The sequence below is a fragment of the Carex rostrata genome, chromosome 3, assembly GCF_964058835.1.
Source record: "Carex rostrata chromosome 3, lpCarRost1.2, whole genome shotgun sequence".
Classification (NCBI taxonomy): Eukaryota; Viridiplantae; Streptophyta; class Magnoliopsida; order Poales; family Cyperaceae; genus Carex; species Carex rostrata.
Window position 1 is genome coordinate 13,962,976 of NC_135920.1, and position 18,724 is coordinate 13,981,699.

The following is an 18,724-nucleotide window of genomic DNA, read 5'->3' on the forward strand; positions in this document are numbered from 1 at the left end:
TCTGAGATACCTCATATTTTGCGTGACCAACGTGTCCGGTGCCTATTCGGGGGTGACGTGGGGGCCGGTATTATTTTAGCTTTGAAATTCGCGCAGAGCGTATTGTAACGGTTGAGATTTTCCAAAAAGTCACGTAAAATATGAGATATCTCAGAGGATGCGAATTCCGGATATTCCTTGTGCAAAGAAATAAAGCCGTTCCCACGATGGAATGGGGTGCGGTCCGATGTCCATTCTAACCCGTTAGATCCACTTTAAGATTGGTGCTATATTACCCCGTGGAGACTGAAGCTTTCTTTGCGAATCTTGGAACTAATCTAACGGTTCATACCGGATATCGGACAAAATTCTGTCCGGTTCCTATCGGACAGCCTCAGCCCCACATTCTTTGCGAGCGCCCTTTGCATGAAGGCGTATCCTCTGCATTAACTCAAAAGGGAATCTTTTGTGTTAATCAATATAAACCGTATGATTTTAAACGGAGCCAATCTGGCACCTTCCTATAACATTAGGGGCCTTTCAATATTAGTGCTGATCTAGTTTATACGAATCTTAAAACAGATAGGACAGTTGATATTGATTAACTCAAAAGATTCCGTTTTGGGTTAATGCAGAGGATACGAATGTCCTTTGCGTTGCGTTGCATTTTCTTCTTTTCTGGACGTTAATTTCGAGAGGGAAAGAGAAAGAGAGTGTGTGTGTGGCGTGATTAGGGAAAAAGCAAAGCATCGCCAAATAGTTTAATCAATTCTTAATCCAGCATCGATTTGTTGAGAGAATACCTTGCAAAGCGAGCAACCTGCCTGTCTTTTTTATTCAATTAAGCTTGTGATACCCTCTTCGTTTCGTCTTTTTCCAAGCTATGATCGATTGAGAGAAGTCGCGTCTTTTGACTTGAAAAATGCGTTCCTTTGAAAATCTGAGAGATATTGAGCTTCAGTTCTGATTTCGGAGGTCAATTAGAACGATTTAAGTAATTGAGTTGGGAATTTTGAGGAATTTCTGATCTGGGAGAATTGGGTGTTTCAGATTGTCGATTTCGAGTCAAATTTGGGGATATTTGAGTATCTGAAATCATGCATATAGAGGAATTAGGAGATGGAAAGCCAAAGGGGGAAGAAATTGAGATTAGTAACATTAGCAAGCTGGGATTGATCAATCCAAAGAGAGCTGCTGTTGGGGTTGGGGCAAGAATGCTCTTTTACCCCACTCTTTTGTATAATGTTGTAAGGAATCGGTTTGAGCCCCAATTTAATTGGTGGGATCAAGTGGATGAGGTTTGTTCTCCTGTTCTTCCTGTTTTATTTTATCTATATTGTTATATATTGGTTTCTTAAAAGTGCCCATTGAAGAAACTTTCCTCTCTAACTTTATGCCTGGTATACTGTTAACCAAACTATTCCAGGTTATGGCAGTATAATGGGTAAATTACCAGTACTTTGTTTCGTGAGATTGGCCATGTGCAATTAAGCACTATTCAATCTTTCTGTGGTTCTGAACTAACAAAAATGTCAGCATATTGAACCCTCAAATGTGAAATCATGTTTCAATTGTTCTTGATTTCATTCAAATTAGCCTCATGTCAGCTCTGGTTCTTCAATTATACTAACAAGCATCGAGTAAAGAAAAGGCAGAGGGAAAATAAGGGGGGTAAAAAATTGGTCAAACAGATTATACAGTTATCTTGCAAATGCACAATGCTTAAAAATTCATGTTATGTTTCTTTGATTATTTTAAGCTTGTTTTGTGTGTCAGTTTTTACTATTAGGTGCTGTACCGTTTCCTAGTGATGTGCTACGCTTGAAGAAGCTTGGTGTTTGTGGGGTTATTACTCTCAATGAACCGTATGAAACCCTTGTACCGATATCTCTATATAATGTAAGTGTTCAATGGCTGAACTTTTGTTTCATTGGCAGAGGGTGTTTAAGAGGCGCGATTTCTAAGTGACCTATTTGAAAAAATTACAGTTTTTTGCTTTTTTTTAATTAGCTTGGGATTTATGTGTTTAGTTGCATAATCCATAGATACAATTATCAAAATTAGGCTACAAGAGGTTTAAAGTCTGGCTTGATTACTTTTAAATGTTTTGAATCTTTAAATTGTAGGAACATGGGATCGAAAACCTGGTGCTACCAACGAGAGATTATCTTTTCGCACCGTCCCTTGACAACTTATGCAAAGCTGTTGACTTCATCCATGGTATGAATTGACTTTCCGGTCATGCGTCTTTTAATTTTTGGAAAATCTTCTTGGTTGAAACTGCAAAATTAAAGAGTATCATGTCTTTGAATATAATGCATCTGCATAATTGTTAAAATTCATGGGTATCTTAGAAGCCCCTTATTATACAGTATTCCTGGATAAGAATCCAATCTGGGGTACTATAGGCATTTCTTTCTTGAACTGTAAGACCTATACTTATATTTTTTTTTCACAATACCTGAAGGGAATGCAACTAACAAGAAGATGACATATGTTCATTGCAAAGCTGGCCGGGGACGAAGCACGACAGTTGTTATATGTTACTTGGTTCGTCCATAAATCTTTATTTATTATTTATTGTTTTGGGCTATTTGCTTGAGTGTATTACATAAATGGTCCATGAAAGGTGAGCACTCCCACTCTACCCTTGAAAATTACTATTTGTAGTCGATCATTTTGGTGCATACTATGACCTCCAATATGAATTATTTATCTTCCTATTTTCTCCTGGAAGTATGACACAGTTCCTTTCGTGCATCCTAAAAGCTGTTCAAATACCTTATCACTGCATTATTTACTTGCTCCTCAAGTTGGTTACAAATACTGACCCTCTACTTGTTCCTAGCACGTGTCACAGCTGGATTCGCATTATTACTTGTCTTACCCACATTCCTGCATTTCATAACTTTTCTACCTTATTACACTGTATGGAACTGAGGGAGTGATAAATGGGACCAATTGCTACGCTTAGCAATGTTACGGGTACAAAAAGTGGGGTTTGTATTATAATTCGTGGACCATTTATTTGATTTGTTTTTAGTTTACTATGTTTAGTAATAAATTATACATTTTCCTAAGTAAGTTGGATGGTTCAGGTTCAATACAAACAGATGTCGCCGTCAGAGGCATATCAATATGTCAGATTCCAAAGGCCGCGAGTTCTTTTAGCTTCATCACAGTGGGAAGTGAGTAATTATTTCTCGTGTTTGTTACTTCTTTTTGTTCTTGTGACATTTAATTTCTAATCGGGTGGATGTGCACCTGTAGTTTATTTCACATGATGCCTGAACTTGCTTTTGTAGCTATTGTTGGTTATGTTTGGTTGAAAAATCTTCCATTGTACATATTCATTTATTATTGGGAAATGATTATTGTCCCCACACATATATATGCAATCATGTAGTCCCACCGGCATGTTGACTTCATTAGATTCTATGATTGAGAAATGGCAAATTATTCCAAGAAAGGTTTTATCTTATCTTTATTTAAAAAACATTCCTTTGTTCATTTTCCACTCACTTTAGATCTTCTTTTCACACAGGCTGTACAGGAATTCTACCAGCTCCGTGTTTTAAAAGCGGACAAGTCATGTCTTAGGGATAACTCCATTGTGAAGCATCATTTCCTTGCTCCCACCAGCAGAAACTTTATTTCTTTCGATGACAGCACATTTGTGGTCGTTTCTCCAGCTGACCTCGAGGGCTACAGTGCAGATTTTGCCACAGAAAATCTGAACAACAGCGGCATACTCGCCGAGTTGAGTTTTGTATGCAGGCTCTCGTACTTTTGGCTCAGATGTCAATCTCAAAGCAAAATTAAGAAAAGAACAGTATGTGATATGAAGGCCGTAGATAGTTGTTCTCTTGAAGTGGAGCAGGTCAGTGCTGCTTCGCATGGTTGCTTACTTCAAGGTGTTGTTGTTAAGCTGTAATTATTTTCTAAAACTTTTAGTCCAGGGAAGTGCATTGAAACCAAGTGAAAAATGTGTTTTCACCTAGACAGCCCTATAAAACAAATTTATCAAGTCTCCTCATGAAAAAGTAGAAATACCAACAGTGATTATGCTGCTTACCACCGTAAACATGCTAATCCAATGAGTTATGTGGTGTCAGATCTGAGGCTCTCTATGTGGTCCTGTATTTCTTGAAAGCATATGTAGTGAATTTGAGTAAGGATATAGGCTATCTGTTGGGAAGCACTTAACACTTACAGTACAAGTCCAAACTCGCATGTCTAGATATGACATATGGCTTGTTCCTGACATGTGAACCCGGGGCCCTACTTTCAGTGTTATGGCACATGCGGTATGTACAACAAATTTAGAAGCACTGCATGTCTTGTAAGAAAAAGAGGCGTTACCTATTAGGTGTTGCTCAGCTGTATTTAGAATCTGTTAAAATTTGGGGTTACTAGGTGAAGGACATTGGCCAAATGGTTTCTATGCAATTTCCCTTTGTAAATTAACCTTTTATTTTGAAAGTGTATCGAATTTATCTGGTTGGGTCCGCATCCAAAGTGTGGAGTTGGATGAGTATATATATAATAACTGATGTAATGGAATACAACTTTGTTATGTATTGTATATAAGAGGGGTGATTCCTGAAAGATGTTGTTTCAGTATGGGCGTCTACTGTTAATGATAATAGTTTTGGATTTTAGAATTTCTTTTTCAGCTCCTGTTATATTTTCTGTTCTTTGGATTTTGTTTGTGTGGGTTCTTTTTGGTGCTCAATTGGGTGTCAAAAATCGAAACTTGGGTTAAAACTTAAAAGGCACAGCATTAATCAAATTTAGATGCAAAAGTTTGGCGTGAGGTGTAATTGAAGATTTGCAGCTTCAAGTCTTTTGAAGCATAACCTGAGGCAAAAGCAAGATTACTGAGCCGTATTTGCATAATTAAGAGCTTTTACTGAGCCGTATTTGCATGATTAATGGAAGCGTTTGGAAATCTGTTGAACCAAATTATTAGGTAGATCTGTATATTAAAAAGGGCACAACGACCTTTTTATTTGGATCATGCTTTCTACATACCATTAAATTCACAAACAAAGAATAATGACCGACACCGAATCAAATTTATTTGATTTGAAAGTCTCCAAGCAGCTCTTGTTGCCATGCTTTTAATTTTCTGTGGGAAAGTGACCCTCATATTTGCACTAGAGTTTCAAACACGCCCTTTACATTTCAAACTAAATATAAATTGCCTTGCATTTTTTTTTTAAAAGCTTTGCTGAGGCTGCTATTAGCAATTCACTATGTAATCTTGGTAGCCCTTACCAAGCATTTAAAAGAAAAGAAAAATGGTATTTCACTGTGTATCAATATATGTCAATTGCTATTAAGCTCCTGTTAGGATGGTCCCTTGAACTCTAGCTCTAAAAAAACAAATATAATATTTAATTCACAATAAATTGGTTTTTTATACTGATAATCTATAAGATAATCTAAACTTTTTTATACCATAATAAATGAATACTGAATAGGGAACCCAATCCGCTGTTTTCCTTAGTAGAAAAGCAGCCGGCTGCTCTTTATTTTCACTCTATATCTCTCTTTAAAGAAAAGAAAAGAGAGAGTGAATTACGTGGGTCTCAAAGTAAGAGGAGAGAGATAGAGAGGAGAGCACGAAAATAACATGAAAAAAAAACACCGGATCTCATTTTTTTATAACGTAGTAAAAATTCTTGAAATTACTATATTACAAGTTTACAACTCGTCACATCAAATCAGGCTTATATCTGGCTCCGAGCCTCCGACATCACATTGTAGTACCACTTGAAAAATGCCAAACAATTTATCTGGCTCTGACATACATGTAGCCTAGGTATCTTCAAAACATTTCCTTTCTTTTGACCAAAGCTTTATTACAATGCTAATTCCCAAGTACAGTTTAAATCCGAACTTAGTTTCAAATCATATGTCTTGAGCAAAGTCTCATATCGGAAAACATAAAAGAGAGCAACTTTTTACCATTTTATTAGTTGCCTGTCTAACTCTCACCACTGCCTCTCTTTGCTGAGTCTGGATACCCTGAACTGAAGTAACCCAAACTTTTTTTTAGATCAGAACCGTTCGATCAGAATTATATTTGTGCAAAATCAAATTGAACGGTCAGGATCTAAACTCAAAATTTGTGATAACGCAGGTGACAGGTGATATGAATTCCTCTCTGCCCCCAATAAAAAAAGATTCCTCAAATAATCTTTTGTCTTCTTCCCTCGTCTCTTTCCTCACTGCAATCAAATCCAAAACTAAAAACCAAAGTTGCCTTTCTATGGCAAAGCACCGCCACCTCATTAAGCTCCTTCTCTGCTCGATTCTCCCCGCCTTACTCCTTTTACTTGTACTCTTCTTCCTCCTCCTCTACCGTAGAACTCTACACAAACACAATCGTAGAGAAAGGTCCATAGAAACCGCTGTATACAACACTGTGTATGACTCACCGGAGGAAACAGAGGATCTCATGACATTCTCTTCGGGCGAAGATCTGACGGCCAGTGATATATTGGAGGCACCAGGGGAGGTGATCGGACGGTCCAGTTACGGCACGGTGTACCGGGCCTGTCTACGGCGGACCGGGTCCACAGTGCTGCTGAGGTTTGTGAGGCCAGCTTGCATTGGCTCAGCACAGGATATAGTGCCTTTGGTAAAAACACTCGCTTCGGTAACGCATGGTAATGTGGTGCCGCTGAAGGCTCTGTATGTGGGTCCCAGAGGAGAGAAGTTGTTTGTGCACCCGTTCTACGCAGCTGGGACGCTGGCTCAGTTCTTGAGAGGTTTGTCTTATTTATTTTTGGGATTTACATTGATTTACAGAAAATTGGGTCTGAAGTCTGAACATGAATTTGCTCAGATCTTCGGTACTGATGAATTTTGAAATTATGAGAACTCTTTTTACTGGTAGAATATAAAATACTTCATGAAATAATGCTATTTCTTAATTTCTGTTGATATTCATTGTGAACAAAATTTATTGCTTGAAAATTTTGATATTAATGCATAATTATGATTGTTATTTTGAATTGAATTATTCCATGTGTAGATGGAGTGGTTGAATCTCAAAGATGGGAGATCACATGCAAGCTATCTCTTGGAATAACCAAAGGATTAAACCACCTACACACTGGGTACAGCAAACCAATAATTCATGGAAACATCAAAACAAACAATATACTACTAGATGAAAATCTCGAGCCTCGCTTATCGGATTTCGGACTTCATCTCCTTTTAAGCCCGACTTCCTGTCAAGAAATGCTCGAAGCCTCCGCGTTGCAAGGCTACAAAGCGCCGGAGCTAATAAAAATGAAAGATGCAACCAAAGAGACTGATATATACTCTTTAGGTGTTGTTTTACTTGAATTGCTTACTCAAAGGGACCCAATTAAAATCCTTTCTTTGTTGCACTCCAAAGATTTGGTTTTTGAGAGAGAGATAAGTGAAGTGTTTAAAGGGTGTGGCAATGGGGAAGGATTGTTGAAGTTTTTCCGATTGGCCATGGATTGTTGCGCGCCGGTACCGGGTTTGAGGCCGGATATCAAGAGTATTTTGAGTAGGCTTGAGGAAATTTGTAGGTGATAATTTCATATTTTTGGGTTGAATCTGTAAAAAGTTCTTCATGTAAAATAAAATTTAGCCAACATTTGCTCTTCTAGATACAAAATAGGGAGATGTCAATTTAGAAAGAACAAGCCAAACACTCAAAATGATAATATGTTTGAATTCCTTGCAGTTGAAATGAATATGCACTTTTAGAAAGATTTAATGAAATATCTGTGAGGCGGTGCTCAAATTTGGAAAGTTGGGAGACAAAAAAGTGTAATTAAATTGTTTTTTAGGATCATAATTCATAATTGTGAGAGGTGGTTTAGGGAAGTGACAGTGTGGCATCCCTCGTGAGGCGAGGTTGGATTTATGATTTGATAAGAGTTGGATCAAGACAAACAAATAATTAAATAATTAATTATTTATTTTGTGGTCCATGTGGTAGTTAAAGGTATGTTATTTTTCTATTGCTTCGGAGTTGGCAGTGAGAACTGAAATATATATTACGATTTACGAGTAATAGTTAAAATAAAAATTATATAGTTCGTGTGCTGAATATAACTATAATAACACTTTTAATATCTTTATTCAAAATATCACACAGTATTATATAAGTATAATAAGCCCCTATAAATTGAAATTTATAAATATGTCCATGAAATTTTTGTAATTTCTGTATGTATCAATATTCAATATTGCTAGCTCTCTTTATAAAATGAAATTGCACCTACATTTAATATATCGATCTTAGCCCTCTTTATATATATATATATATATATATATATATATATATAGAGTTAGGCTGGGTGCTATGGATAGCATAGTGGCCTCTATGCTACGGCTCAATATTCGAGTTTCCAAAATCCAAACGGTCGATCCGAACCATTCATCTTATTCCCCATATTAATATCTGCTTGGAGACCAAATTTTACATTTTTCTGAATTTTTTTACTATTTATTAAGTATTTTACAAAATTGTTGATCCAACGGTGGCTGCACAAAATAGTAAAACCGTTGGATTAGCGATTTTCAAAGTGGCTTAATAAATAGTAAAAAAATTCATAAAATTATAAAATTTGGTCTCCAAGCAGATATTAATATGGAGAATAAAATGAACGGTTCGGATCGACCGTTTGAATTTTGGAAACTCGAATATTGAGTCGTAGCATAGAGGCCACTATGCTATCCATAGCACTCCAGCCTAACTCTATATATATATATATATATATATATATATATATAGAGAGAGAGAGAGAGAGAGAGAGAGGACGGATCGGATGACATCCTTTTTTGATGACATCGGATGACACTGTGCATTTTCAAAGTCCAAACAGTTCATCCAAACCGTTCAACTTGATGGATATGTTAAAATGTGCTTTCATATCAAATTTTACATTTTTCTGAATTTTTTTACTATTTATTAAGATGGGTACAACAATTCAACGGTCTGAATATAGCGATTTTGTTAAATACTTAATAAATAGTAAAAAAATTCCAAAAAATGTAAAATTTGATCTGCAAGCACATTTTAACAAATCTATTATGTTGAACGGTTTGGATCGACTGTTTGGACTTTGAAAATTTTGAAAATGCACGATGTTATCCGATGTCACCAAAAAAAGTGTCATCCGATCCCTCCTCATATATATATATATATATATATATAGAGAGAGTTAGGCTGGGGTGCTATGGATAGCATAGTGGCCTCTATGCTACGGCTCAATATTCGAGTTTCCAAAATCCAAACGGTCGATCCGAACCGTTCATCTTATTCTCCATATTAATATCTGCTTGGAGACCAAATTTTACATTTTTCTGAATTTTTTTACTATTTATTAAGTATTTTACAAAATTGTTGATCCAACGGTGGCTGCACAAAACAGTAAAACCGTTGGATTAGCAATTTTCAAAGTGGCTTAATAAATAGTAAAAAAATTCAGAAAATTATAAAATTTGGTCTCCAAGCAGATATTAATATGGAGAATAAGATGAACGATTCGGATCGACCGTTTGGATTTTGGAAACTCGAATATTGAGCCGTAGCATAGAGGCCACTATGCTATCCATAGCACCCTAGTCTAACTCTCTATATATATATATTTTTTTATTTTGTTTCGCCCCTGAACTCAAGGGGTAATTTTAGACTCTATCCAAAAATCTAATTATTTATTTATATATAAATGAAATCAAATGACTAATTAATACTCTTGCTAACTTGACCAAAACTAGCTTTTATGCATTTATTATGGAAATCGACCAGTCGATAGGCGAGGCAGACCAGACCAGCCAAATAATTAAGTGCCATTTTGACATTAGTTAGTTAATTAATTTTGTCCTTGTCATATCGTAATGTTTGATAGGTTTTGATCAACTAACTCAAAATAAATAATTTACTGCTAAATTTTTTTTTTTACTTAAACCTTGTACTCCTAAAAATATGATGAATATAAATTTTTAATTGGAATTTGAATTTTAAAAGACAACCTTTGGAAAAGTACGGAACTCCAGAAAGGCATGACAAACCGAAATTTTTTTAAATACCATAATAAAAAAAAATCAAAAGACTCTAAATTTGGGGGATTTTCATATTTATCAAGGCCGTACAATCAATCTGCAGCCCATTTATGAGGGGCCGCAGAATGACTAGAGGTCCCCAAAACTTAAATATATTAAATATTATAGTGCATTTTTTAATTTGAGGAACCTCTAAGTCAATCTGCGCCCCCTCTGCCCCATAAATGAGCCGCATACTGATTGTGCGGCTTGGGTGAGATTTTTTTTTTTTTTTTTGTGCGCGCGCGCTACAAATAAAAATTTCGGCATGACAGGTTATATATACATTTGATGGAATCAATTAAACTACTTGCAGAACCAATTTCACAATGTGGAAGCACAACACAACATATAATATTATTTTATGTAACCACTGGTGTTGCAAATTCTTCTTAAAATTGCCTAAGCCGTTGATTATTTCTAAAAAAATGACCTAGAATTATAGTATTCCCTGTCGGTTCAAACCGAACTAAATTAGTTCCAATTAATATGCATCTCATTTACTATCTTCCTTCCATTTTATTTGTTAATATTTTAACTATCCATATAGCTTTTATTTAAAAAAGAAGAAGATAACTTCTCTTCCATAGAAGTATTGGAGGAGGAAATAATAATTGAGCACATTTCCTTTAACCTTGGTCATACTGTAGTTACAATTGTCCAAAATATATAGCAAAGTCCCTACAAATAAAAGGATCCTGATAACAATCCCCGCAAGAAATCCTGCACAAACTGTCAAAAAAATTATGGGGGGACCGCTCAGTCATTAATAAGCGTTTAGTAAACTGTTAGTATTTAACTTGAAGCATCAAAATATTTATCTTGAATTTGCACAGTATTAATTCCTTTGCAATGATATCTATTTATGAAAGAATAAATTAATCCATCAATTGTCCTCGCACAAATTTTTTTTTTTTTTAATCGTCTCCGCACAACTAGGGACTATTAAATAAACAATTTCCTCATAAATACTTGTCAGTTATCCCCCACAAAATTTCTTTTTTTTTTGGATTGTCTCCGCACAACTGGGGACTATTAAATAAACAATTCCCTCACCCAATGATAAATACTTCTTAGACATAACAATAAATATTTTATGTTATATGGATAAATACTTTATGTTGCATGAATAAATACTTATCAAATATAATTGCAACTTTCAATAAAACATCAATAATAAATACTTCTTAGACATAATGATAAATATTTTAAGTTAAATGGATAAATACTTTTCAGACATAACTGCAACTTTTAGTAAAACATCAATGATAAATGTTTCTCAAGCATAATGATAAATATTTTATGTTACATGGATAAATACTTCTCAGACATAATTGCAATTTTCAGTAAAACATACGTACGTCAAAGACAATAATAAATACTTCTTAGAATCAATGATAAATACTTGTCAGAAACAATGATAAATACTTTCTTGAACTTGTTAATAAGTAATGTTTAATCAAATCAAAGTAGCATTATGTTAGAGACAATGATAAATGAGTAGAATTAGGGTGCTCTTAAGCTCACCAAAGTTTTGGTAAGGTTAACTCTAAAACTCATCAAATCAATTTCAAATGACAAATTCGAACAGTTGAAACCCGCCTACCTTACATGTGATGCATCTACATGTAAAATTTTTAAACATTCGAATTAATTTAGTATAAAGTCAAGCGGTCAAAATTAGAAGGTTAATAAATTAATTTTAGTGCATTCATTTTTTGAACGTTTTTTGACCGCTTGACTTTATACTAAATTAATTCGAATGTTTAAAAATTTCACATGTAGATGCATCACACGTAAGGTAGGTGGGTTTCAACGGTTCAGATTCGTCATTTGAAATCGATATGATGAGTTTTAGAGTTAAGCTCACCAAAAATTTGGTAAGCTTAAGAGCACCATAGTTCTACTCATGATAAATACTTCTTAGACATTATGATAAATACATGTAAGCAATAATGATAAATATTTTTTGAACATTAATAGACAAATAAACATTTATTCGCAGGGATTGTTATTAAAGGAAAGTATAATTAATGCAGGAATTGTTATTTTATGACAGTATAATTAATGCGGGGATTGTTATTAAATGACAGTATAATTTATTGCGAGGATAAATAAAAATTATGAGCGGAATAATTGGGGGGATTAATGACAGTTAAGGAAAAAAAATGAGAGAGAGAGTGCGGGGATAAATGGGGGGACAGGAGTGAGGGGATTATTATAATTATTCTAAATAAAAGTATTTCAGAAAGCTATATAAAATCATACATAAATATATGAGTGTCAAACACACATTAGTTCTCAATTATATAAAATTTACATGTTGAGAATAAAGTCAATTTACAGTATACGTGACATTTTACTCTAAATTATATAGAAAATCTTACATAAATATATTTTTTGAGAATCAATTAACCTCATTCATTGTACTTAAAACTCTGTCCATTACTATATAAATATTTGTCTATTCTATTTTCTATAAGAATATAACAGTAGATTTGTGTATAAAAGAATAACAAAAAAACTATGTTTGAATTTGAAAACATGCATATAGAAATATTGTTTGAAGTTTGAACGTATATATATATACTTTCAGAAATTTGAACGCGGTGTTTTGAGATGTGTTTGTTGAGATTCTATATCCGAACGTTTGTATTGAAATTTTGAAAAACACTATCAAATACATAAATTAAATCTTCAACCATAATTTATTACTTTTTTTTTAAGGACGTATATATATATATATGAGGTTAGCTATTTTACTTCCATAAGCATATGTCCACATATGTTTATAACTCATTTTTGTATTTCCAATGTCCAAACGACCAATCTGAACCATTAGATGTTTAATCCATATTGAAATGTGCCTGGAGACCAAATTTTACATTTTTTGAATTTTTTTTACTATTTATTAAACATTTTTCAAAATGTATGACATATATATGTTGATAGTTATTTTATATATATTATACTAGAAAAATGCACGTTCGATAATAACAGAATGTGCATCATATAATATTTAAGTAGTGTGTATATTGAAGTATATGAAACATCAAGCGATCAAGAGATGTTAAAAGTGGCACTAATACATTTTGAAGCATATGACAAATTAGTGTATTTTGTGTTGTGGTTTTTTGTTTTTTGCTATGAGTCAGCTGTTGTAAACTCTTCTTCTTTTGAATGAAATAAGGAATAAAGCAACTGTAGAGCTAATTTTAAGTTTTGAGAATAGTAGCTAATTCAATTTTTGATTGGATTAGTAGAATAGTGAATTAGTGTTATTCTTGCTCCATTCAAATATCGAATAGCTCAAAAAAAATATTAATATTCTCGAATTAGTATTATTTTTGCTCTATCCAACTGCATCCTTATATATTGAAATCTAGCGGTCTCTTCTAGAATCTTAAAAAAAAAAAAAAAAACGACAAATTAGTGTATTTTATGGGAGTGGTTAATATTTCCGATAATTTTGTGCATTAATTAATGCATACACGGGTAACACGGCATGCATGATGCACCTGGGTCTCATGCTGGCATACACTTGGTCGCTTATCTTTGGTTGGTTAGGAGCCCGGTTCAACAATCTTTTTGTCCCACAAGAGAAAAACAAAAAAAAGCTATTCTTTATGTATCTCCTTTAGATTGTAATATCGGAGAGTAAGATATCAACCTCCAACAAAAGAATAAAATTAAACGATGCCGGTCCAATACTAGCCATCCATATATACTTCCAAACATTTATGAAAATCACATGCATGTATATGTTTGATAGTGCTGTTTAAACCACAAAATTAAGTAGTTGGGAACTAGCTTTGTTTAAACAGACAAATATTTAGGAGCTCGATAATTGCATGTACCTCAAACAAAATTCTCGAACGAGTCCCTCAAGTACTTAATATCTAACTTCTATTTTCAACGCTCTTATTCAAGCATTTAAAACTCTGTTTATAAGCATTCACTATACTACTCGCATGCAAGCTTTTAAAACTTTATCTGCAAGAATTTAAATTCTAAATCTTGATAATTTTTAATTCTCAACTACTTTTGTCTTCAAGTAAAAAAAAAAAAGTTTCATTTCACCTACTCTTATTTTTTCCCTTTTATCATTCTCGTTCATTTTCCCGATGATCTGTAATGAATTATGATATCTATGAAGAAATATTTTTGAGTTATTTTGAAGTCGTAGTTTTTTTTTTAAATAAAGTCCATGAACACTTTTAATTCTTAAGCATTTAAACCTATGATTTTTACCATTTAATCTGCTACGTTAAAACAGGTTTGGGAACTGAATATGATATGATGGATTGGAGTACCAGAACATTTATCTATTAATTATTTTTAGTTGTTTTTATTTTTTATTAAAATTTTAACAATATAAAATGGATAATACTCAAATTATTTTTTTATATATGTGTGTATTAATATTAACTTGGTTGATGTTGATGTGTCAATCTGTCACAAAAGACAGTGGTAGATCACCAAATGTCAAAAAGAAAGCTGAATGAAACAACTTTAAAATGCAAATCAGTATTCACAAGTAGCTTTTCAGAGCTTTTTACCTAAAGAAAACATTATCATACCAGATGAATATATTTTTTACCGTCTCACGGAGAGACCGAATCATTGGTTGAGTTGGAGAAATTGATAAGGACTGAATCAATAATTCGGTGAATATAACTTTTTTCGTAAATTGTTGAGAATTAGACGACAAAAAATTCAAAAACTATAGGATTGAATTATTGATCGAACCTCCCTAAATTCACATAAATTAAAATGGGTCCTCTTATATAGTATGAATCAATAATTTGATCTCTTATATAGTGTGCAAAACTATAAATTTTGAAAATTAAAGGAGCAAACCGATGATTGGGTCCCTTTAGGCTTTAGCTTATGTCCAAAAAGACTATACTAAAAATAGTTCGGTGGTTTTTCTATTTTGTATATTTCTAAAAGAATGATTGATTAATCCAACCTTCGTAGCTAGCCTGACCGGCTCAATCAATGCTCAACCTCGGACTTTCTTTAAACGACTACGGTTGTTTCTTGTATTTGTAGCAATTTAAAAAGCACCGAATTTTGGGAATATATATACAACGGCTTCTCTGTTTACCGTCACATTTAAATTTGCTATGTTTGATGTTTGATGTTCCTTAAATTTTGCTATGTTAATTGAGGATAAGACAAGGATTTTATGTGGTATCTATTTTAATTGGGTCATAACTTTGCACTGTTTCGATGGACAAAACATGTTTCTTTGCCTCAGTAGAAGCGTTTTTTTAACTTCCAAGATCATTCTACTTGTACCGTTAAAATCATTTAAATTAGTTATATTAAAAAAAAAATCCAAAGAAAGAAATTTAAAAACTTTGGCTTTCATTTTCTTTCCAAAATCTGCTTGTTTCCGATCGTCTCGCCATGATCGATATCTCATATGGATTTTTCTTTCTATCCTGTACATTTTTGACACCCACCTCTCCGCCATTTAATTTCTTTTGGTTTTACTGGGAAAGAATGAGGCTTTGTTCCTAATTGCTCTCGCTTTGATATTTTTTTTTCTTAATGACAAGTGTTCTAAATAGTGCACATAGCATTCAAAATAGCAGTGTTATAGTGTTTTCGGATCTTAAACGCTAAGCTTTGTGATAAAAGTGCGTTATTTCAGGTACGACTACTCACACGCTATGCTACATAGGTCTTTATTTCAAAGTCCAGATTAAAATTTTCTTTTAAGAATTTTTTTTTTTAAGACTCAGATTGCTTTTGTTTCTGACTAGGAAAATATAGATAGTTTACGACATGATGCTTAGGCTATTTTGAATAGAAAAAATATAGTTTATGTCATGATCCTTGGGTTGTTTTGAATAAGTAAGATAAATAATTTTTTTATAATTACTAGGGATATTTTTAATAGGAATTTGGATTTTTCACTGATTTATTATAAATATTATTATTTTTTAATTATTTTGATGTTGCTTATTAATCTACGAAACTTTAGATAATATTGATAATTAGTAAAATTATTTAATATATTTTTTGAAAAAAAAAATAATGTAGGATAACTTTTGTTATAGCTATGCTATCTGCAATAATTTATTTTTTAATCTCTGATTACGCAATAATCGCTATTTAGAATCATATTTCTGACTATTTCATTAGAGAAAGAGAACGTGGGTGTGATGAAGAAGAAGAGCTAAAGATGTAAAAAAAAAAAAAAACGAGTAAGATTGGTGACGTGGTATAAAAAAATTGGAAGTTTTTTTTTTGAATAAAAAAAGAAATTAAAGTTGTTATAAAATAAAGTTGATGCAGATGTTCATTCTGTAACTCTCAATATTAATTCTTAATTTATTATCTCATTATCTCGTTACTGTTGGTATTCATTTTTTCTTTCATTATTATAACGTTTCTTTCTAGTCTATAAATAAAGACTTTGTAAATAGAGAATATAACATATACATATATAACACACAAATATAAGAGAACAAAATTTTGTAATTGTTCTCTCTTTCTTTTTTTGTTATTTACTTACATATGTTGTAATTTCATTTTAATTTTATAACAAAAGTTGATTTCAGCGATAGGAGGTTTTATTACTCTCAAATTTTGGAAGCACGCTTCCAGAATTTCTATACAAACTTTGGGCCTGTAATTAGGCCCATAAACAACCCAAATATGATTATGCTGAGCTCTTCCTCGGAGGTGGTTTCGAGGACCGTTGGATCTCTCTATTCTATTTATAAAAAGGATTAGTAATTTTAGTATGATAATTATAATTAATTTGACAATCCTACTAAACTAATAAAATACCTCATTATTTTATAATTCATTTTAAGTCTCGATTTTAAAATATAAATAAATAAAATATATTTTTAATAAATCTTATAAAATAAAATAAAAATATATTTTAATAAGAGGAGGGATCGATGATGACACCATTTTTTGGTGACATCGGATGACACCATGCATTTTTAAAGTTCAAACGGTCGATTCAAACCGTTCAACTTGATGAATATGTTAAAATGTGCTTGCAGATCAAATTTTATATTTTTCTGAATTTTTTTTATTATTTATTAAGATGGGTACAAAAATTCAACGGTCTGAATATAGCGATTTTGTTAAATACTTAATAAATAGTAAAAAAATTCAAAAAAATGTAAAATTTGATCTGCAAGGACATTTTAACATATCCATCAAGTTGAATGGTTTGGATCGATCGTTTGGACTTCTAAAACTTTGAAAATGCACGATGTTATCCGATGTCACCAAAAAAGGGTGTCATCCGATCCCTCCTCTTTTAATAATGAAGGTAATTTGAAAATAATTAAGAATAATTGTTAAAATTGTACATATAACAAAAAAATTACTTCTTATATTTGTAAGACAAAGATGTTCTAACTACAGCACGTTCGCCTTCCACTCGTTTACAGACGTCATATTGACTCACGTCAAAGATCCAGAGAGCGAAAATTTATATCCCTCGATTCCCGTTCTCGCCTGGTTGCTGAACAGATCCTTACAGACGCCATATTGAATCACGCCAGAGATTCAAAGATAAGAATTGTGTTCTATAATTTTTTTTTTTGCCACGCGTATAGTGTTTCGGCCATTCAAATTGGATCTGAATCCAAACTCATTTTTGTTCATGCCTGGCAGCCGAACAGACCCTTACAGACGCCATATTGTGTCACACCAGAGATCTAAAGAGCAAAATTTTATGTCCCTCGATCTCGAAACGTGAAAAAAAAAACAAAATAAAATCCTGATTTAGTTGGAGCTTCAATCCAAATTCAACATGTCGTGTGCATTTTATCTTGAACCGAATTGATCTGAATTTTGAATTCTGACGGTCTGTATTCAAACTCAAAAGTGAGGTAATGCAGATCCTGACTCTGACTCCGAGTGATGGGGAGTCCTGTTGGAAAATAAATCTGGTGTAATTCTTGGGGAATTACAACACCTTGTAATTCCAATCCGAATCGTTGGTCTTTCTCGAGATTTGTGCATGAAAACTTTTTTTTTTTTGAGATATGTGGAGAAAATATTTGAACGGTTGATATTGCAATTTCAGGGCCCTGTAATTCCTTGCGGAATTACAGAAGATTCGGACTCGTCCTGTTGGCATTTCATATCCCAAATATGCAATGGTACAAATATTGTAGTGCAATTATTTGTATCATCATATATTTGTACTATTTTGTAGTTATTGCCGTGAAATGGTATTGCAGTGCAATTATTTGTACCAAATATGCGATGGTACAAATATTATATTGCAATGGTACATATTTCATATCCCAATTATTTGTACTATAATTATGCTGGTGCAATTATTGCACTAATATACTTGCACCACCGATTTTTTAAAAAATACCCAAAAAAATAATTATTTTATTAAAAATAATCAAGTTTTGGATGGAATTTTAAAAATACCCAGGCCGCATATTTTTTCTGCGCTCCGGAATTTTTATTCCGGGCCGCAGAAAAAATTTGCGCCCCGAAATTTTTTATTTTTTTAGAATTTTTTATTCCGAGCGCAGATTTTTTCTGCGCTCTGGAATTTTTTTTTTTTTTTTTTTTTAGAGTTTGGAGAAAAAAAATCCATTATGTATATGTATGTATATGTATATGTATGTATATGTATATGTATGTA

General features: G+C 32.9%; 2 protein-coding genes across 2 annotated transcripts; both read left to right on the forward strand.

The window, feature by feature from the left end:
- Window positions 1-637: 637 nt before the first annotated feature.
- LOC144551646 (phosphatidylglycerophosphate phosphatase PTPMT2-like) lies at window positions 638-4,587 on the forward strand. The gene is made up of 6 exons (XM_078299710.1): window positions 638-1,277; window positions 1,756-1,878; window positions 2,106-2,199; window positions 2,447-2,529; window positions 3,078-3,167; window positions 3,524-4,587. Exons 1-6 carry the CDS (start codon window positions 1,077-1,079, stop codon window positions 3,911-3,913), a joined length of 981 nt encoding a protein of 326 aa, XP_078155836.1. The 5' UTR covers window positions 638-1,076; the 3' UTR covers window positions 3,914-4,587.
- Window positions 4,588-6,190: 1,603 nt separating this feature from the next.
- On the forward strand, window positions 6,191-7,621 carry LOC144551649 (putative kinase-like protein TMKL1). The gene is made up of 2 exons (XM_078299714.1): window positions 6,191-6,758; window positions 7,025-7,621. The coding sequence occupies exons 1-2, from the start codon at window positions 6,257-6,259 to the stop codon at window positions 7,555-7,557; spliced, it is 1,035 nt and encodes a 344-aa protein (XP_078155840.1). The 5' UTR covers window positions 6,191-6,256; the 3' UTR covers window positions 7,558-7,621.
- The last annotated feature ends 11,103 nt before the right edge of the window (window positions 7,622-18,724 follow it).